At 37.5% G+C, this 22,580-nt stretch overlaps 1 protein-coding gene across 47 annotated transcripts in view; it reads left to right on the plus strand.

The window, feature by feature from the left end:
- Positions 1 to 1,098: 1,098 nt before the first annotated feature.
- The window catches only part of LOC127508712 (NACHT, LRR and PYD domains-containing protein 12-like), an 85,338-nt gene continuing 63,856 nt past the window's right edge, over positions 1,099 to 22,580 (plus strand). For 25 of the 47 annotated variants that reach the window (XM_051886922.1, XM_051886924.1, XM_051886930.1 and 22 more), the window contains exons 1-9: positions 1,100 to 1,277; positions 1,991 to 2,087; positions 2,697 to 2,804; positions 3,156 to 3,263; positions 3,449 to 3,533; positions 3,771 to 3,966; positions 4,072 to 5,902; positions 13,415 to 13,585; positions 14,420 to 14,593. In XM_051886922.1, the coding sequence (XP_051742882.1) occupies positions 2,065 to 2,087; positions 2,697 to 2,804; positions 3,156 to 3,263; positions 3,449 to 3,533; positions 3,771 to 3,966; positions 4,072 to 5,902; positions 13,415 to 13,585; positions 14,420 to 14,593 (2,696 nt within the window). In that variant the 5' untranslated portion in view covers positions 1,100 to 1,277; positions 1,991 to 2,064. Of the gene's footprint in view, positions 1,278 to 1,990; positions 2,088 to 2,696; positions 2,805 to 3,155; positions 3,264 to 3,448; positions 3,534 to 3,770; positions 3,967 to 4,071; positions 5,903 to 13,414; positions 13,586 to 14,419; positions 14,594 to 22,580 lie in introns of all 47 variants that reach the window. The other 22 variants (XM_051886927.1, XM_051886935.1, XM_051886945.1 and 19 more) reach the window with 4 other exon arrangements.

Consider the following 22,580-nt stretch of genomic DNA (forward strand, 5'->3'; position numbering starts at 1 on the left):
TTATTGGATTGTATTTCTAATCCAAAGAAAACTACTAACAACATTTTTTATAACCCAAGATTGACACTGTGTCCTATAACTTTAACATTACAGTTCCTATTCATAATTCGTATTTCAATTGAAGACCTGTAATACTGTTACTCTCCAACCCTGCTAATTTTGTCAGGTATGATCGCTTACAGTCATACTTTTAAATTTCAGTTTTCACAGTTATTTATTCAGGTCTCTCTCTCTCTCTCACACACACACACTCACACACACACACACACTATAGATATCGTCTTAAAAGACGAGTGGGAAAGGTTAGACATATTATGGTATATATATTGGGAACACAAAACTCCGTGTCAACATACTGTATGACTTGTAATCCCTCAATTGCCGTACACAATAAATGTTACATCGCGAATACGGAAATGTTTGGATTCTTCCCGAATGAGAGAGGTAGGCTATGTGAGCCCAATTCAGTTTTTCTTTAAATAAATTCATTTCTGCTTTATAATGAATGCCACTATAGCCTAATTTGTGTTTCAATATATAGCCACTTATTTTTATTCTTATTCTGTTATGAATAAAATAAATTTAAAGGACTTTCTGTGGAGTGAGGTACTAAAATAACCAAGTTTATATATATATTAATAATGTTTGTAAGTATTTAGTTTTATTTACCGGTAGTATTATTATTTAAATTAATTTTATTGTTTGAAATTACGAGGTGGAGTAGTGTTTTTAGAGTAAGATACATTTATTTTTCATGCGATTACTTACTCTTCATGGCCGGGTTACGTTTCTCTGTGTCATAAACTATAGGGCAAGACTTCTAAAATTTGGGGCGTGATATTTAAATGACGATTGTTTTCAGACCCCACATTTATCGGTCATTCGTGCGATGGAATTGGCCGCTTACGAAAGTTTAATGAATCACACGTGAGCATTGTCGTAAGCGGATTTTTCCGTTCGAATGTACGCTGCTTTCTACGTTCGTTTGATAAATGAGGGCCAGTATGTTGTAGAATATCCTCGCTCCAGTACAGCAGGTGGCAGTATGCAACTGTTCAGCAGGTTCGAAACCAAACCTGTGAAACCAAGAAGAAGAGGAAAACGAAAGTAACTTCACATCACTGTAAACAACAGATCAACAGAGATACGAAATAAACCTGTTGCTCGCTGGATTTGATCCATGCGATGTTCCAGAAAACATTTTTACAGATGTCAGATGTTGATACCAGCAAGAGATTCTGAGAACGACTAGTGCTGACAGACAACAAGCGTAGGACGTAAAGAGTTTTTAAATACTCATAAATTCTCTTCTTTTAGTGAACAAGTAAAACATTTCTTCTGCCAGAAATTACAATCTTTTGAATGCTACGGATGTCTAAACAGGTTTTTTGAGAAACGGTTATTGAAAACGAATATTTTTCTGAAGGTTTCCTCTTCCGGTTTAGGCTGTTGTTTTTGTGATGCGAAATCGAAAGTATTTTTGAACCAGACATTTACAGACATGTAGATGAAGCCTAACGGTTTTTTTGTTTTGTTTTGTTTTTTGTTTTTTTTTATTAAATTGAATATTTCGGTTCATAATATGACCATTATAATTCAGGTTACTTTTACTAAATCAGTTATTTTAGGATCATTTGAAAGTAATAAATTCAACCATCGTGAAATTGAAGTAATGTTTAAATGACGATTGAATAAGTAATAAAGATTGGGTAAATATGATTGTAAAATTATATTAAACTGCCATAGAAATTTGGTTTAAACAGTGTAAATTTCTGTTCCCCAGTGAATTCATATTTAAAGTCATGAGTCAGTTAAACTCATTAAACAATCTGAAATTATTAAGACCATTCAATTATTTTACATGACAATATATTTGTAACTCACTTTATTTTATTCATTGTTTTTGCTGTTGTTTCTAACTCATCATTCTTCATTATTTTCTTCAGTAACTGCCATGTTCTTCATCTCTGTAAAATCTTGTCATTTCCAGGTCCTGCTGAACGATTGATTGTTTTCTCAAACCAGTGCTGATCAGAGGAGCGAGGAAAGGACTCTCTCTCTAAGATGAGTCTCTCAGAGAAACACAGGTAAGACTGCGTCTGTTTCACACAATCATTTTAAACTACTGGAGTTTGTTTTTTCCTGTGAATAACAAAACTTTAAGCATTTTTTTATATTTGCAAATGCTTTGTATACCTTCAGTTTTAAACTTCTTAAATTAACTCTGACATTGTCTATAAAACTGTTTTTCACAGGGCTTTATAGACAGTATCACAGTTAATAATTTGTTAATTACCTTCTAGACGCGACCACACTGAATTAATCCAAATACATGACTTTGGTTTTTAGATCATAAAATTTTTGAAAGACATTAGGAAACAACTATACACTAGATTGAATTGAAGTATGCTAACAAAACAGATATTTCATCAGAGTTGTCACACAGACATTTCTGCTCTCCATTTTAGTCAGTAAACAAAAACTTGACATGTTCTCTTAAATTAGTTAAGTTTTTTTTTAATATATACTCATGTATATTAAAGAAATCATTAAACCAATGTGAGCCAGTAAAATAAAATGATCGATAACTATAAATTGTGTGAGTGTGTGCATTTCTGTGGAGGATTAGATAAAGACACAGATGTGTTTCAGACACAGTTTACTAAAGTGTTTTTCTCTGTTCTTTGTGTCATTAGTGTAAGATCAGGATCACATGTGTCCAGCTCTGTGTCTCTGAAGAGTGACCGGTCAAAAGAAGGAGAACCACCAGAGTTCAGTGAGAAAACACCATCATCTAAAAAAAGGTATTTTGTGTGTTTACATTATAGTGTTGCATTATTTGCCCACAGTGGTGTATGTGACTGAACTTGACTGAATAAAACAATAATTCACAATAAACTTAATTCCTGGGAACCTTATGAAACTCATTCCAGTAACACAGTTACACAGGCAGCTACAAGGAGGCATAAATTCACTATGGAAAATAGTTAATGCAAATATAAACATGTAAATATCCATCCATCCAGCCATAGTCATAAATGGACAAATGCACAGCTATACTGCATTTAATTACTATTTGCAACATTAAACCTTTTCAAATGAGACTAAAGTATCTCTTGTAATAAAGTGTTTTTCTCTGTTCTTTGTGTCATTAGTGTAAGATCAGGATCACATGTGTCCAGCTCTGTGTCTCTGAAGAGTAATCGGTCAAAAGAAGGAGAACCACCAGAGTTCAGTGAGAAAACACCATCATCTAATAAGAGGTATTTTGTGTTTCTAATTTTTGGTCACACGTTGACTGTTAAAAGTTGTATCAGTGAATACCAATCATGAAACATTTTTTTTTTAGATCAAGTATTTATCAGAGTATTCACAGCTAATGCTTTTTTCTCTTTCTGTAATATTCTGTCTGGGAAATCAGTATTTTATTGTATTTATTTGATTACAGGCTTCAATATGAGACATTAGACTCAGACGTTCAGACTCACGGGAACCACACGAATTTCAAAGACAATCTCCTGTGGATCTTCCAGGTAGGAAAATACATTTTCATAAATGTTTAATATTTTTGACAAACAAATATGTTATTGAATAAAGAAATTGAATTTAATTCCTCTAGTTCACTTATTTTTCCTTTTAAGCAAATTTTTTTATTTGTTTTTTTAAACAAATAATATAATAATTGAATAAATAGTGTAGACCAAATGTAGACGTACGACTTGGTTTAAATTGTGTTATTCTTCTTTTTTTCCCCTTACATTTGTTTGTAGGATCTTGAGAGCAAAATAATTAAATTTCTGAGGAAAGAGCTGGAAAAGTTTAAGAAAATATTACAAAATGAGAACACAGAAAACTTTGTGAAGGACTTTAATGAGAATAGATGCAGTATCAAAGCAGCAGCTCTTGATCTCACACTACATTACCTGAGAGAGATGAAGCAAGATGAAGCTGCTGATGCTCTAGAAGGTCAGAGACTCATGACCATCTGTCAGATTGTCACTTATTAATGTAGACTAACTATAAAACTATAAATTAAGACTAAAACTATCTATTTTTTGTTCCTGTGTTTAGATGAGCTGCTCTTCATTCATCAGCTAAAATGTGGCCTAAAGAAGAAGTATCAATGTGTGTTTGAAGGAATTGCGAAGCATGGTGACTCCATACTTCTGAATAACATCTACACAGATCTCTATATCACTCAGGGTGGCAGTGAACAGGTCAATACTGAACATGAGGTCAGACAGATTGAAGTTGCTTCCAGGCGTCATGAATCACAAGAGATACAGGTTGAATGCAGAAATTTGTTTGAAGCTTCTGAACAAGACAAGGAGATCCGAACTGTACTGACAAAAGGAGTCGCTGGCATCGGAAAATCAGTCTCTGTGCAAAAGTTTGTTCTGGACTGGGCTGAAGGAAAAGAAAATCAAGATATCAGCTTCATATTTCCTCTTCCATTCAGAGAGATGAACTTAAAGGAGAAAGAAAAACTAAGTTTGATGGACCTTATAACTAAATTTTTCCCAGAGACGAAAGGACTGAACCTTACAAGAAGGAATCAATTCAAAGTCCTGTTCATCCTTGATGGATTGGACGAATGTCGCCTTCCTCTGAAGTTTGATTGTAATGAGAGGTGGAGTGATGTATCGTCACCAGCCTCTCTGGATGTTCTCCTAACGAACCTCATGAAGGGAAATCTGCTTCCTTCTGCTCTCATCTGGATCACCACCAGACCAGCAGCTGCCAGTAAGATTCCTCCTGACTGTATCGACCGGCTGACAGAGATACGAGGATTCAGTGACGCTCAAAAGGAAGAGTACTTCAAAAAAAGATTCACGGATCAGAATCAGGCCATCACAATCATTGATCATGTTAAAAAATCAAAGAGTCTCTTTATCATGTGCCACATCCCAGTCTTCTGCTGGATTTCAGCCACTGTTCTCCAGAACATTCTGGAGGAGAAAAGAAATACTGATGTGAAAAACAATCAGGCTGATGAGATCTCTAAAACACTGCAGGAATCAAATACTGAAGACACTCCCAAGACTCTGACACAAATGTACACACACTTTCTCCGCTTTCAGATCCAGCAGAGCCGCAGAAAATATTATGGAGAATATGCAGCAGATGTTTCCTGGGATAAAGACGCCATCCTTTCACTGGGGAAACTGGCATTTAATGAGCTGGAAAGAAACAATGTGATCTTCTATGACACAGACCTGGAAGCCTGTGGTATTGATGTTTATAAGGCATCAGTGTACTCAGGCATGTGTACCCAGATCTTTAAGGAGGAAACAGGGATCATTCTTGGTACCATGTACTGCTTTGTTCACTTGAGCATTCAAGAGTTTATTGCAGCCCTTTATGCACATCTGTTTGTAAACATCAACAAGACAAATGTGCTTGTTGATGAGTCTACAGAACAGGAAAACGAAAATGAAACCATGATTGATTTTCTCAAGACTGCAGTGGACGAAGCGCTTGAGAGTGACAATGGACACCTGGACCTTTTCCTTCGCTTCCTTCTCGGTCTGTCACTCCAGTCCAATCAACGACTCTTACGGGGTCTGTTGACACAGCAGGAGGACAATGACCAGAGCAACAAGGAAATAATTCAGTACATCAAGCAGAAATTAGAAGATAATCTGCCTGCAGAGAGATCCATCAATCTGTTCTACTGTCTGAATGAACTGAACGACCAAACTCTGGTGAAGGAGATTCAGACCCACCTTAGCAAAGGAAGTCTCTCATCTGGTGACCTTTCACCTGCCCAGTGGTCTGCTTTGGTCTTTGTGTTGTTGACATCAGAGGAAGAGCTGGAGGAGTTTGAGCTTCAGAAATTCAAGAAATCAGACGAGTGTCTCATTAGATTATCGGCAGTCATCAAAACCTCCAGAAGAGCTCTGTAAGTCATTTAACATGTTTTGTCATGTTTTGCTCTCATCTGAAAAATGCATTTATCTACATTATTCTATAGTGATTCCCCATCATGAACATGAACTTAAAGACCCCGATATACTTCAAGCGAAGTTCTTTTTCAATCTTCGTTTAGGGGTAAACGAGGTTCGAAATACGTGAGCAGTGATATACTGTAATCGAACATCTGACTCCACCCACACTGCTGAGAGTGACGGTTAAATGAATATGTACAAATGTTACGCGCTTTCCTCTCAGTAACAAAATAAACACAATAAAATTGAGAAACTAGCAAGGATTTGTGGATATGTTTGTTTGCACAAGCTCTGTAATTCGGCACTCCAGCAAAGTCACGTTGCATTTATATTATAAAAGTGAAAAGTGAAAGTGACACATGAAGGCCAATTAGAACACTTTATATATTCGTTTCGGCCTGATTTTGTTTGAAATGACGTCACATCATTTCATTTGAAGTGTATCGGGGACTTTACCCATTAAAGCCTGACATATGAAACTAGATGAAAAAAGTTCGTTGAGACAAACTTTAAGTTGGCTTGAAAAAGCCGGTTCAGAAAGTTTGAAGCAGTTATAAAAGTTTTAAAAGTTTTCAGTTTGAAAGTTTCAGTTTTAGTTTAGTAGTTTTGTTAGTTAGTTGAGTTTATGAGTTTCAATGAGTTTAGATAGATTTAGCATTTTGCTAGCATGATTTAGCACATTACTATCATGTTCCTAGCATGATTTAACATGTTGCTCGCATTATTTAACACAATGCTAACATCATTTAGCATGTTGCTAGCATGATTTAACCTGTTGCTAACATGATTTAACATGTTGCTAGCATGATTTAGCATGTTGGTAGCATGATTTAACATGTTTCTAGCATTTTTCTAACATGATTTAACATGTTGTTAACATGTTGCTAGCATGATTTAACATGTTGCTAACCTGATTTAACATGGTGCTAGCATGTTGCTAGCATGATGATAGCATGTTGATAACATGATTTAGCATGTTGATAGCATGTTGCTAACATGATTTAGCATGTTTGTTAGCATGTTGGTAGCATGATTTAGCATGTTGGTAGCATGATTTAACACATTGCTAGCATGATGCTAGTATGATTTAACATGTTGCTAGCATGATTTAGCATTTTGTTGGCATGTTGCTAGCATGAATTAACATGTTGCTAGCATGATTTAACACATTGCTAGCATGTTGCTAGCATGATTTAGCATGTTGCTAGAATGATTTACCATGTTCCTAGCATGTTGCTAGCATTATTTAGCATGTTACTAGCATGATTTAACATGTTGCTAGCATGATTTAACACATTGCTAACATGATTTAACGTGTTACTAACATGATTTAGCATTTGCTAGCATGTTGCTAGCATGATTTAGCATGTTACTAGCATGATTTAACACATTGTTAGCCTGTTGCTAGCATGATTTAACATGTTGCTAACATGATTTAGCATTTGTTAGCATGTTGCTAGCATGATTTAGCATGTTACTAGCATGATTTAACACATTGTTAGCATGTTGCTAGCATGACTTAGCATGTTGTTAGCATGATTTAACACATTGTTAGCATTTTACTAGCATGATTTAACACATTGCTAGCATGTTGTTAGTATGATTTAGCATGTTGCTAGCATGATGCTAGCATGATTTAGCAAGTTCCTAGCATGTTGTTGGCATTACTTAGATATTAGTTAGATAGTTATTTGTTAGATATTAGTTAGATAGATAGATATTACATAGATAGATAGATAGATAGATAGATATTACTTAGATATAAATTACTTAGATAGTTATTAGATAGATAAATAGATAGTTATTAGTTAGATAGATATTAGTCGGATAGATAGATATTAGTTAGATAGATATTACTTAGTTATTAGTTAGATATTAGTTAGTTAGAGAGTTAGATATAAGTTAGATAATTAGATAGTTAGATATTAGTTAGATAGATAGATAGATAAATAGATTGATAGATAGATAGATAGAGATGAGTTTCAATGAGTTTCAATGGATTAGAAATAGTACATAGAATGGCAGTTTAATTGAGTCTAATGGGCTTCCGTAGTCTTGGCTCATTTGAACAGTTCGTCAATGAAAATCAATGGGATTTTTCCGAGTTTTAATAGTCACTTTTAGGAAAACCGTAAGTCGGATCAGTTAGAAAAGATATAGCACACCAAGTCAGAACAGTTTGAAGGTCTGACCCAAGTTTGGAGTTTGTGGAGTTAAAGCTCTAGGAGGAGTTAGAGTTGGAAATTTACGGTAAGAAGAAGAATAACTAGAATGTACATTTCCTGAAGAAAATGTGAATGGTGCTTGCAGTGGCAAAATTCGACACTCTTGATTAGCATGAAGCTAACATGATTAGCATGTTGCTAGCATGTTTTTAGCAAGATGCTAACATGATTAGCATGTTACTAGCATTTTGCTAGCCTTGATTACCATGTTGCTAACATGTCTTAGCAAGATGCTAACATGATTACAATTTTGCTAGCATGTTTTTAACAAGATGCTAACATTATTAACATGTTGCTAACATGATGGTAACACGATTAGCATGTTGCTAGCATGATGCTAACACAATTAGCATGTTGCTAGCATGGTGCTAACACGATTAGCATGTTGCTAGCATGGTGCTAACACGATTAGCATGTTGCTAACGTGATTTTGGCAAGATGCTAACATGATTAGCATATTTGTTAGCATGATGCTAACATGATTAGCATGCTACTAGCATGATGCTAACACAATTAGTATGCTACTAGCATGATGCTAACACATTTTTACTTGTTTGTGTCATGTATAAACCCAATATAATTGCTATTAGCATGTAGCTATTCACTGCTAGCATGTGTAGCATGTTGCAAGTCCAGTTTTGCTAGCATGAGTAAAAAAAAAAACAACCACCATGTCTCTATGATACTCTGATGCAGAGATATAGGTCTTTCAAAACGGTTGCTAGGGTACTCTGTTTGGTTGCTAGGGAGTGGCTTGGCAGCTGCCAATGATGATACTCCAAAGGCTGCTTGCCAATATAAACCAACCCCCATGTCTCTACGATGTTCTGATACAGAGAAATAGGCCTTGCAAAATGGTTGCTAGGGTACTCTATTTGGTTGCTAGGGAGTGGCTTAGCAGCTGCCAATGATGATACTCCAAAGCTGCTTGCTAGTATGAATGATATAAACCAACCACCATGCCTCTATGATATTCAGAATTGAAGATATCCCTCTATGCTTTGGGTTGCTAGGGTGCTCTAAATGGTTGCTAGGGCGTGGCTATGAAGTCTTGAAGGTGACTCGTGATTGGCCGTATGCTGCCCCGAGTTAAATGAGCCCACCCTCATGTTTCTATGACACTTCCATCCAAAGATATTCCTTTGATCTTTTTCAATGGAAGTCTATGGAACTTGTTGCTATGGTGCTCTATATGGTTGCTAGGGCGTGGCTTGATAGCTTCACAATGATCCTGAGAGACTGATTGGTTGCCTCAGTAAAATGAGCCCGCCCCCTTGTCTCTATGACACTGTGATCCAGAGTTATGTTCAATACAAAATCCCTATGTAATTTACCATAGTAGGAAAAACACACTGTTTCATGGGCACGGCTTCACCATAGTAAGTCTATGGGGCCACTTTGGGCAGCTCTTGTGCCCCAGGGGTACAACTTACACCCCATTTTGAGGTATGGTCTGACAGAGACTGTCAGCCTCTTGTTGTAACCCACATGTTTCTACGAAATTCTCGTTAGGAGCTATGACTCGTCAAAGTTCGTCGCAGTGTTAAGTCTATGGGATTTTTCGGCCGATTTTTCGCCCGCCGGGCGAACATCGTACACCCGATCGCTTAGAAAAGTCATAGCACACCTCTCCTCAATGAGCCGGTCAATTTGACACCTCATTCATGGGTCTATGACAAATGCTGCGGGAGGAGTAGCGCGCAGAAATTTTAGTGGAAGAAGAAGAATAATAAGTATGCAGGAGAACAATAATGATGCTTTGCCTTTGGCAAGCACCATTAATAAGTTTAAATAGCATAACAGTAAGTTGGCTTTTTCAAGCCAACTTAATAATAGTCTGAAAAAATCTATTTTTTTAATAGAGACAGTTTATCAAAACTTTAGACAAAATATAAAATGTTGTATCATATGATACAACAGATTTTTATGACTCAAATTATGTATTGGCTCATATTCCTACTTAAGGAAGGAAAACTAGATACATTTTATTCAGATGCATAAAAAAAAAAAATGTAATTTGGTACAGATGTTATTTATATTGCCAAAAAATAAAATGAAATTCTGAAAGGTTATGATATAAAACAATGAGATTTTTATATAACAGACTAAATAAAGTACAATTATATTATCAGTTGGTACTCTGTATCTCCCAATAATTTGATATTTTAAATGCTTAGTTTTATGAGTAGTACTTTAGTTTTAATTGTGTTTGTACTGCAATACGTAGATGATTGAGAGATTTACAAATCTCTCAATCATCTACCTATAAAACACATTTATCAAAAGTCTGTTGTATCATATTTGATGTATACATTTTAAGATGGTTTTCTACAAATTAGTTTTTTTATCAAGTTTAAATTAAAATATTTATTTCTAATTTAGTAAATATTAAGTAAAATAAATATTAATTTAATTTCAGCAATTGTTATTGATGAGTTTTTACTATTATTCAATTAATGATATTTCACCCATTGGCCACCCTGCTCTCTAAGATATCAGCATCGGCCATTGGTTGACCGCTATGAATAATCAAGGAAACCTAAATTGCTTTAATCCAGTAAATGTTAATCTTGAAATATTAATAACTAGTACAATTTCTTAGGTTCTTAGATTTAAGTAATCTTAGCTTTACTTAAATCATTAAAGATTTCATATCAACAAGACGTAAATATGTGAATGGAGGCATTTTTTCAGACATCACTAACCCTAACATTTACATAAATCCCGCCCCCAAGAACATGCAACAAAGGGGGCGAGGCCATGTTGGGCTGCTTTAGAGAAGAGGAAGAGTTGTTGTAGTAGAGTGTTGTTGTCATGCCGTCATTTTACACCGGACTACTTCATAAATGAGGGTCAATTCAACACTGGATTTGCACAAAAGATAAATATGACGGCACATGCTAGTCGATGAGTTGAATCAGCTCCACAGCAACTACATAAATTTATCCACTAACCGTTCAGAAACGTCCAGTTGCATTCTAAAAGTTGTAACTTCTTCCTGAGTCTCTCCATCAGTGTCTGACTCTGGTTAAGAACAATGTAAGTCTGAACACCGTTACTGACAATCCTCATTTTGGCTGCGTGAGATTCTCCAGCTTTTTTGTTGTTGAGCAACCTCAGCGTGAGCTGTTAAAGCTCCGCCTTCTTTTGGAAAGCAGGCCGTAAGCAGCAGCTCATTTGCATTTAAAGGGACACACAAAAAACGGCGTGTTTTTGCTCACACCCAAGTAGGGGCAAATTTTACAAGCTATAATAAATGATCTGTGGCGTATTTTGAGCTGAAACTTCACAGACACATTCTGGGGACACCAGAGACTTATATTACATTTTGTAAAAGGGGCGTTATAGGTCTCCTTTAAAGGATTAGTTCACTTTCAAATGAAAATTAGCCCAAGCTTTACTCACCCTCAAGCCATCCTAGGTGTATATGACTTTCTTCTTTCCGATGAACATAATCGAAGAAATATTAATAAATATCCTGACGCATCCGAGCTTTATAATGGCAGTCAACAGGGGTCACGAGTATGAGCTGAAGAAAGTGTCTCCATCCACATCCATCCATCATAAACGTGTACTCCACACAGCTCCGGGGGTTTAATCCCTTAAACCCTGAGGGTATTTTCAGAGTTTTTTTTTTTTTTTTTCTGAGTGACAAAAAAAGTAAAGACTCATAATTCCAAAACTATAGCAAGGAGAGTCAAAAGGTTGGTATTGTTTGAAAGGAAACTTTTTAAATTTTAATAACTTTTTAAATCATGCTGAGAAACTGCAAATAAACAGCAAAAATGTGTAAAAAAAATGGAAAATTTACATATCTTTCTAATTTAAAATGGAATATCTCATGAAGGAAATAAGGTAGCGGGAACATTCTTAGTTTGATGATGTTCCTCTAGATGTGAGCTGCATTTTTGTGGTGTGAGCTGTATCGTGGTGATCACATGAAGAAATCAAAAGTTACAGCATTTGGAACCAAGGTAGCCTTTTTTGTTTAGCCCTTGTCGCCCCTTGATGGGCATTTTTAAAATCGTCCTTTCACATGGAGTTACTCATGACCGACACATGGGATTATGTTGATCTTGGACTCATTTCAATCGGGAGCATCCACTGTAAGTAATGATGTGCCATTTTCTACAATCTATGTATGTTTCATGAAGTTATAACCAAAAATGCCACGTGATAGCTACGCTTTAGTTTTAGTTTGCATCTATGCGCCTGTGGGGTTTTATGTGTCATAAATGCGTGAGCAATATCACGTGATCGGCTTATTGGATTATGCTAATGTTGGACTCATTTTAATCGTAAAATAATGTCCAATTTTCCACAATCAGAGCATGTTTCATGAAGTTACGAGCCAAAACCTGCATTGGTTTATTATTTACATATGGGTCCTGCGGGGTTTCACGTACAAAGACTCGCTCAAGTTTAGTCAAAGCCCAAAACAATTATGCTTGTTGTATTCTACTCCATGAGACCTTTCAAATGACATATAACACATGATGATTATCTGAGCTGTATGATTCTTTTGACACATTGGAGTACATAGTACAAAAAATATTTCATAAATTATGATTTTTTTTTTTCTTGGTAAAGTTCAGACTCTAAGCTTTCAAATGACACCTATTTATTATTAATTTTTTTGTAGCTAGGTGGCGCCCCTGGGCGGTACACTCTGTTTTAGAGTGATGACTCATCACTCGTAAAATGGTTGGATGCATTAAACAGCTGAGTTTCTAAGCTTTAAAATGATACCTATTTTGTGTTATTCCTGTCAGTGGTTGCTTACTAATTTGATTATAAATTTTTTCATGGGGGTGGTGTCACACTTCGGGCTTAAGGGGTTAATAAAGGCCTTCTGAAGCGAAGCGACGCATTTGTGTAAAAAAATGTCCATATTTAAACAAGTTATGAAGTCAAATATTGAGCTTCCGCCAGACCACCTTCCGTATTCAACGTACAAAGAAAGTGTAAAGCTCTTGCAGTTCACAAAGCTTACACTACGTCCTATGCCTTCTCATTCAACTTTGAAAAAGTGTAACTGACGCGACGCCAGTTTACACTTTCTTCGTAACTTGAATATAGAAGGCAAAATCAATAGTTTTTAAAGAGTATTCATATTTTAGCTCAGCCTCTTTACTGTATATATGTTTAAGTAAAAATAATAATGGAAAATATATTTTATATGTAGAAAATGTATTGTATGTGTTCCATCTAATTCTGTGATGTGACTTATTTCTCTTGTAGGTTAAATGACTGTAACTTAACAGACAAAAGCTGTTCAGCTCTGGCTGCAGTTCTTGGATCAGATACCAATCTGAAAGAGCTGAACATGAACAATAATAATCTGCAGGATTTAGGAGTGAATATGCTCTGCACTGGACTGAAGAATTTAAACTGTAAATTGGAGATACTGAGGTAAGTTGAGCCACAGGAGTCACATGACAAGAGTGAGGTGCGAAGACTGACAGGATGTTTTCAGAGGCAAAAGCGCAAGAGAACTTTTGTTAATAAACATTGCATTTCTTTGTTTAATATAAGTGAGTTTGTCTTTGTTTTATTGTTGTTGTGTTTTTCATAAAAAAATAATAATGATCTACGAACTAAGCGTTCATTTTAAAATCCAAAAATGTTTTATTTATTTGTTACAATGGGTATACCATATCATCCATCTTATTCATTTTGGTTACAAAAGTCCAATGTTTAAAAAGTAAATTTGTCATTGTACTATTTTATTGTTGATGTGTTTTCATTAATAATAATGAGCCACAAACTAAGCATTCGTTTTAAATTAAGGGGAAAATACAAATACCTTTTATTTATTTGTAACAACGCGAGTATACCATGTCATCAGTGCTATTGTTTTCTTGATAAAAGTTTGATGTTTAATATAAGCGAGTTTGTCATTGTACTATTTTATTATTGTTGTGTTTTTTCATTAAGAGTAATATTGAATCGAGGAAAGTAAAGATCTAACGTTAAAGATCAAAAAGGGCTCAGTGCACATGATGGTTTCTTGGAGCTTTGGCAGTATGAGTGTGTGCATGTCTACTTCCGCTCTTACTTTTACACATTTACTGTAAGAAGAAACCTTTATATGAAACTTGGCTAGGTATAAAAAATGTTTTTTTAAATTAAAGAGAAGATGGTGGTCTATCAGAGAGGTCTATTGAGATATGCAGAGATTATCTTTCATTCTTTCTCCTCTTGTTTGTCTCCATATTCAGCTGAATGTTTTCATTCCTGTTCTAGACTCTCTAACTGCAGTGTAACAGAAGAAGGTTATAAAGCTCTGGCTTCAGCTCTGAGATCAAACCCTTCACACCTGACGGAGCTGGATCTCACAGGAAATGATCCTGGACAATCAGGAGTGAAGGAGCTCAGTGATTTACTACAGGATCCAAACTGTCAACTGAAGACACTGAGGTGAGATGGGATGAAATAATGAACATAATTAACAAAATATGCAGGCTAAATATTCATAACAAATATATAATTTTAGTCATACAATAAGTTGGACAATTTGTTGTATCTGTTGCAAAATGATCAAGATCAGATCAGATGCTGCAGGTTCTGACATGATGATGATAACCGTCAACACAGTTTAGTTGTGGTACAAGCTACAGGTCAAATAGACATTATGGGTCAGTATATGTGCTATTCTGGAGTATGGTATACCTTGACAATTAACATGCACAATTTTGATTTTGTGCACACTTCTCATAAAAAATTTTAGTACTTAAAAATTCAACTGTTCAGATCTGATTTGTGTGTCCATGCCGCTCTTTCATTTTCTGGAATATCTACATTGGTTTCTATGGCAATGATTTTGTGTTCGTAAGCATACGCCCGAAAACAACAACAACAACAACAACAACCACAGGATGGAGGGCCTTGTAATACAGATGTTGTCTTATTTACAACATCACATTGTGTAGCCGCCACGCGCTGGACTACTGCGTCTTCTGAGGCAGTGGCAGTGGCAGAAACGTAGGAGGCGGGCATGTGCGGCTTTATTCCGCACTGTCATTTCTGCCGGTTTCAAAGCATGTCTCCGTTACATTGTTATTCTGCTCGTCCAACACTTTGCAACAACACAACCTTGTTTCTGCTGCGACTTTCAGTATGTTTACATTGTACGTGGCGTGAGAAAGTCACATAAACCACACGAAATCTGATCAGAGCGGTCAGACTGAAACAGATTTCCAGAAATGCAATTTGAAAAGGTTTTTTAAACCACATATGAATGTCGTTCGAAATGGATTCGTGAAAATCACGTTTCATGTGATTTTTGGCCATTCAGACTTGCTAAATCTGATCGGATTTCAATCGGATATGCGCAAAAATTGGATTTGGACTGACAGTCTGAATGAGGCTTATGAGTCTCCAGCCTAAAAGCCAGAAAGATCTTGAGGCCTTAATTTCACACTCTGTTTTCATACTGAAAATCATGATCTAGTGAACTTTTGCCCTTCTGCTCTGTGGGACGTTTCTGTTCTTATGAGTTTGCTTTATTAGGACTGAGTGTCACTGTAGTTTCTTTTTTAAATGTCTCTGACTATTAGATTTTGTTTTCAAGTATTTGTATATTTATTTGTATATTTAAATGTTCAAAGGAAAGTGTTACATCTAAATAACTAACTAGAGCTTGTCTTTAGTACAATAATTGAGTTTTTTTATCTTATCAGTCATGTTTGTAATGCAACAGACATTTAGTTGAGAACTGAATTGACTTTTCTGCAGGTTTTTGAGTGCTGCTGCAGATGAAGCATGTCAGTATATGTGTAACGAATCGTCACACAGGCTGGGATCCATTTGCATGCTTTTATTGAATAAGAGCGTGGTCGTACAGGCAGGGTCAAACAGGAGCAGACAGGTACCAAAGGGACAGGCAGAATCGAGGTCGGGAAACAGGCAGTGGTACACAAGGCAGAGGTCAAAGGCAGGCAGCAGAGAGTCGTGGACGGGTAACAAACAGGATCAGCAACAGGTAATTAGACAGGGTAACAACGCTCAGAAATGTTCACAAAAGCAAAACAAGACTTCGCAATGAACTATGGTACACGGGAGAGCTTTATAGTCCGGGTAATGAGCAACAGCTGAGGTGGTAATCAGTCCAAGGCACGGGGTTGTGGCAAATGTAGTGTGTATGCGGGTGTGTGTGTCAGTACTCAGGAGACGGCTCCCTCCAGTGGCCAGAGGAGAGAACCATGGAGCTCGTCTCCGTGACAATATGAAGAGAGTTGTGGGTAAAAACCCGTTACTCCTGAGAGAGCTGAATCTGAGTAAACATGAACTAGGAGACACACGAGTGAATCAGATCGCTGCTCTACTGCAGGATAAACACTGCCATTTATTTAAAATATTACATTACTTTTAATGGTAATGTTGCTATAGCTGATAATAATTTTTCCTCAGTTATTTCAGTCAGAGCAGTTTTGTTTCTCAGCGTCACACAGAGCCACAACAATGTGAAGAAATACAATTAAACAGGAAATTGAAAACACACAATTAAATGGTGACATCAAGCTTTAAATATTTGACTAAGACAGTTTGATCATGGGTCAATAATTATTTCAGTTACTGTAGAGGGAGAACAATGATTTTCTTCCAGAGCTCAGAAAACTCTGAAAAATAAAATGTGAATTAGGTGCATTTTCATCAAGTTGGTCAAGCGGATGGCGGTGGTATTGGTAATTAGGGGTGTGCCAATACGATATTCAGTATCGGTATCGCTCTGATACTGCCATTTTTTGCTGGATCCAAATCCGATATTTTGTTTGTATACTATTTTGTTATTTTTATACCACACAAAAAGCACAAAAACAATGTAAAGCACCATAAAGTTTTTCTGCACTATATTCCAGGTTTTCTGAAGCCATTCCATAGTTTAATGTGAGGTACAGATCAATTTTTACATTTTTAAATTCAAGTTCACGTGAATGCTGCGGCTGTAGCGGTGTGTTTTCTGCGTTGTGTCGGAATCAAAGACAGACTGTGTAAATTCTTGCATTCAGGTCCTCCTTTTATTCTGGATAACACAAATGGCAATATATGAGGACTTGTGCAGCATATAAACAGTGTGCGGCGGCAATGCACGACGCTGGGAAAGAGAGAAAATTACAAATATTAAAAGTAACTTAAGTAAAGAAAAATAATAAATACATCTGAATGTACATCACAGAGGGGCTTTGAATCACAATCATACAAATATATCATGTGAATTCAACTGTTACATGAAACACGGCCTTAATTGAATCACTTCAAAAACTATGTGCGACCTACCGCTGTGACGTCTCATGCAGACTGGGAAGCAGCAAAGTGCGCCAACCCCCCAAGTCAGCATGGCGGCAGGAAACCCCAAATATGGTCATGGCAAGTGGAATGACAAAATAATTTTCTAAATACATAACTGCTACATTCCCCCCTGCTGACTTCCACTTGCACATGACAAAACAAAAGAACATAAAACGTCCAAATGCCACAAAGTCACCCAAGAAAACAACAACAACCAGGTACATGTAACCAAATTTGAAACAACAAAGAAAATAGTACCTAAGACAATACTGTATATCACATGAAACACTAAATACTCCAGTCTTAAGACTATTCTTCACAGAATTAGAAATGTAAGAGGGTTGCAAAGCCTCTAAACACTCACAGGAATAACATGCCTTTTACACATTACATACATTTAGTGGTCATTTTTGCACAGTATTTCATAGAATCTTATCTACTTTTTTTTGACCATTCTTAAATTCTTTTCCTTGCAAGGCACCACAATCACAGATATTCAAATTTAATCACAGAAGTTAATAACCAGAATTAATCATAGGAATTAATCAACAAATAAGATCATTTTCAAAAGAATCAAACACCTATATGCACTAAAAAAAACTACAACCCAGACAAAACCTTCTGATGCATATTCTGGATCAGTCTAGTGACTGGTTTAACCACCCTCCCACATCTGGTTCTGACAGTCAGTGACCCACCCTGACCGGAAGGAGTCCGGTTCACATGTCAAAGATCTGCATTCTGTCTCAAATGTCTGTCCATTGAGGCTTGAAACACATGGTACAGTCAGCGAAGTAGGCTGTTCATCTACACTTAGCCTTTCTGAATCTGTTTCTGTCCAGTTAACTTCTTCGGAAGCTGGGAGTTCAGACGCCCATGCTGCAGTTCTTTCATCTGGTTCATTGACAGGCAAGCTCATTTCGACAGCTTCACTAACAGACAGACTTGATGAGCATGAGGCAGCATTCTCACATGCATCAACATTAGACACTTCATTCTGGAGAGGTAGGAAGTTCACTGGCATAATGAGATTTCTATGAACAACTTTCTCAGTACCAGTCACACAATTTCTGATATGGAATGTATGGACCTCATCGTTCATTCCTGTCACTATGTAGATGTGACTCTCCCATCTATCAGCAGTTTTCCTCTTACCACGCTCACCCTTATTAGCCAGCAGCACTCTATCGCCGATGTTCACTGGAGCACCTTTCTGCTTTTTGTTGTGGAGATTTGCTTGCCTCAGTTGTTGTTTCGAAGCAGAAGACTGGGCCACTTTCATAGCTTGTGCAAGATCATCTCTCAAAGACTGCACATACTGATTGTAGTCGACCACCTGGTCATCAAGCAACACAGAGTCAAACATCATGTCGATGGGCAACCTGGGAGTTCTACCAAACCTCAACTGGAATGGAGGAAAGGCAGTTGTCTCGTGAATTGTTGCATTATAGCAAAAATTGAGAGGCTTCAACATTTGAGGCCATCTGTGCTTAGCTTTAGGTGGCAATGCACGAATCACGTTGCCTAACGTGCGGTTAAATCTCTCGACGACCCCGTTACCCATCGGGTGATAAGGAGTCGTATGGGATTTTTGAACACCAGCAAGCCGAAGCATTTCAGAAATAAGACCGCTTTCAAAACTGGCTCCCTGATCTGAATGTACTCGCTCGGGAAACCCGTAAATGCAAAAAAAGTTGTCCCAGAACTGCTTCGCAACTGCCTTTGCGGATTGATTAGGACAAAGGTAAGCCTGTGCCAGCTTAGTAAAATTGTCCGTCGCGACTAATACGTCCAGAGACTTATTGGACGAGTCTTCAGCAGACCAAAAATCCACACAAACCATCTCAAGTGGTCTTGATGTTTTAACGTTTTCAAGCGGAGCTCTCGCCTCAGGCTCTGGTGACTTGCTGACAACACATCTTCTGCAGCATCTTACGTACTCTTTAACATCCCTTTCCATCCCTTGCCAGTAGAACCGACGTCTGGTTAGGTAGAGCATCCTGTGTTGCCCCTGGTGCCCAGCTTCATCATGCACTCTCTTAAGCACTACATCTCGAAGAGTGGCAGGCACAATAAACTGAAAAGTCTTCTTCCTTGTGATGACATCTTTAGAGACTTGATATAATAAACCCATTCTTACTGATAGTTTGTTCCAGTGTCTTAGAAACCGAAGAACACTCTGCGTCTCCTTGTTCCTCTCTCTCCTGAACGGCCTATGTTTGCTCTCCACAAAGAAGAGCACTCTGTTCAGGTCAGGATCAGCGCGTTGTAAGAGCACTCTGTTCAGGTCAGGTTCAGCATGTTGTAAGTTAGCTCTTGCCTAGACAGTACTGGATCATCTGACAAATGAGATGGAATAATTGACTCAACCAGCTCTGGCAGCAGGTAAGCACATGGCTGAACTTGACTTTCCTGGTGTCTACTGCTGTCCAGTATGGCAGAAATGTTCTCCTGAGAGATACCAGACTGCCTAGATAACGCAGTATTATTCACTTCAATATCTGAACAGGGCTTGTCTTGAGCATGTACCTGAAAAGGGTGACATGACCAGCGGAACACATCTTGGAAATTCTCTGTGTTCACTATCTGAGACTCCTCCAAGAGAGCACCGTAGGGCACTCTGGTAAGATGGTGGAACACACTGGGACGCACAAACAGATCACGGCTGAGGGCATCTGCTACTACATTCTTAGGCCCAGGGATGTATTTGATGTCGAAATTATATGGAGCAAGCTTTGCGACCCATCTTTGCTCGCAAGCATCCAACTTGGGTTTTGTAAGAATGTAGGTCAGTGGGTTGTTGTCCGTCCACACTGAGAACTGCTGACCCTTGAGCCAGTGACTAAATTTGTCACAAACCGCCCATTTGAGAGCAAAAAACTCCAGCCTGTGTGCTGGATATTTGGATTAGGCATAATTAAGAGACTTACTAGCAAAGGCTATGGGGCGAGCAACCTCTCCACTTGCCCCTACTTGAGAAAGCACAGCACCAAGCCCATTACTGGAAGCGTCAACAGACAGCAGGAAGGGTTTACTAAAATCTGCATGTGCCAAAATTACTCTTTCGAGTAAAGCTTGTTTCAGAGAATTAAAGGCGTCTCTGCATTCCTGGGTCCAGTCTGAAGAGGTAAGTTTTCTGCCTGCTGTCACATGTTTCTGTCCTTTGGTATGCCTTAGTTTCCTCATGCCTGATGTTAATGCAAAGAGGGGTCTACCAATGCGAGAACAGCCTTCGATATACTGCTGGTAGAAAACCACCATCCCCAAAAACGACCTTATTTTTGTCTGTGACGAAATGTCAGTGCCATTCTCCATAAGATCCTGTTCTGTGATGTCAACAATAGCTCTGACCTTTCCAGGATCTGTAGCCACGCCGTCACAACTCACAATGTGGCCAAGGAACTTAACGGAAGGTTAAGTATTTATATACTCATTCATATAAATGAATGAGTATGCAGGATAATTTTTACATCATTTTGAAGCAAAAACTCTTAGTCTACAACCTCCATTACCCAGAAGTCTTGTGAACACAGATTTAATATATATTTTTTGGCTTTATTTCAGTGACTTAAGTTTTTTGTTTTTTCAATAACCATGCATAAACGTTATTCCTTCAAAAACACAAACATGTCCATACATGTTCCTCACATATTATGGTAGCCTATTTTGTGCTGAATACAGTGTAATGACACTTTTTCCATTAATATGTTTATGAACAACTGAAAAAAGCACAAATGTCAGGGCATGTCAAACTTCTCCAGGGCCCCGAAAATCCTCAGACCCCAGAGGGTTAATTGTTGATGGGCAAAATGCTGATCTAATTTTAGGAAGTAATGTCATAAAACATCTCATTCATGACACGAAGATATCAAGTGATTTCTGGGGCAGAGTATCTGACTTGCAGGGCAAAAATTCTGATACAGGAGCTTTGATTCAGCTTTTGTGCAATGTCGAATCATGGAGAGGAACGGACCCACCTACTAAAGTAGGAACTGTAAAACTTAAACATGCTGTCACTCTAGAGCCCATGAAAGAACATATAGTGTGGGGAAGGCTGGTTAGTGACAAAATCCTATCTGCAGGCAGCACAATCATTGTGGAGCCCAGCACAGCGCGAACTGCACCAAGAAATGTGTTGGTGGGCAGGATAGTTGTGTCCTTATGGAGGGATGGCAGTACGCCAGTTAAAGTTATCAACCCATCGAACAAGCCTGTCTGTCTGAAACGCAACTGCAAGCTGGCTGATGTGTACACCTGCATGGCTCTTGAAGACGTTGATGTTGACTGTCTTGACATGTCTTTTCAACAGATGAAAGATTTGCAGTGTAATGTAGTGGAGACTGGAAGCCAGGCTAATTGCATGCCACATGGGCTGGCTGGCTTGACGCTGTCTAGCCTTGGACTCCAAGATATTGACATAAGCTCAAATTCTTTGACAATATATTGATTTAGTTTTTGTAAGACACTTTTTGTCAAGAAACACAGTATGCGTGGAGGCGTGAATCATCATGAATAATGGGTGATTTACACCTGAGAAGACAAAAGAATCGCATAAAGAACCTCTAATGACCTGCATATTAATGAGGCCTTTCAGTCAGGTAGGCTGTGAAAAAACCCTCTGTGATCATGTCTCAGAGTGTATATCAAACATACAGAAAAAACAGCAATACTGTGAAATATTATTACAATTTAAAATAATGGTATTCTATTATATACTTTAAAATATAATGTATTTCTGTGACGCAAAGCGTCTGAACATTCATGTTACCTCTATGGCATTTCATATAGTCTTTTAGCTTAAAAGCATGCACATTTGGAGAAATATTGATGGATTCTCATATGTTTATGTCAATTTTCTATACAGAAAAGCAATATTTATTCAATACTTATTGTCATCACTGTGAGCGCTGGATACTGTTTTCAATTCATACTTGCAGCCGGAGGGCGCTCTGTACACCTTTAGTCCACAAATTACTCTAAAAAAGAACAGGACATTCAGGAACTAACGGCATGTCTTCCAGAGATCGCTAACCATGGCTTTAACATCCAGATAAACACTTTTCAAAACAATAAATACACGATTGAGACGATGTATACATGTATTGCCTCAGAATTT

Source organism: Ctenopharyngodon idella, chromosome 3, assembly GCF_019924925.1.
Source record: "Ctenopharyngodon idella isolate HZGC_01 chromosome 3, HZGC01, whole genome shotgun sequence".
Taxonomy (NCBI): Eukaryota; Metazoa; Chordata; class Actinopteri; order Cypriniformes; family Xenocyprididae; genus Ctenopharyngodon; species Ctenopharyngodon idella.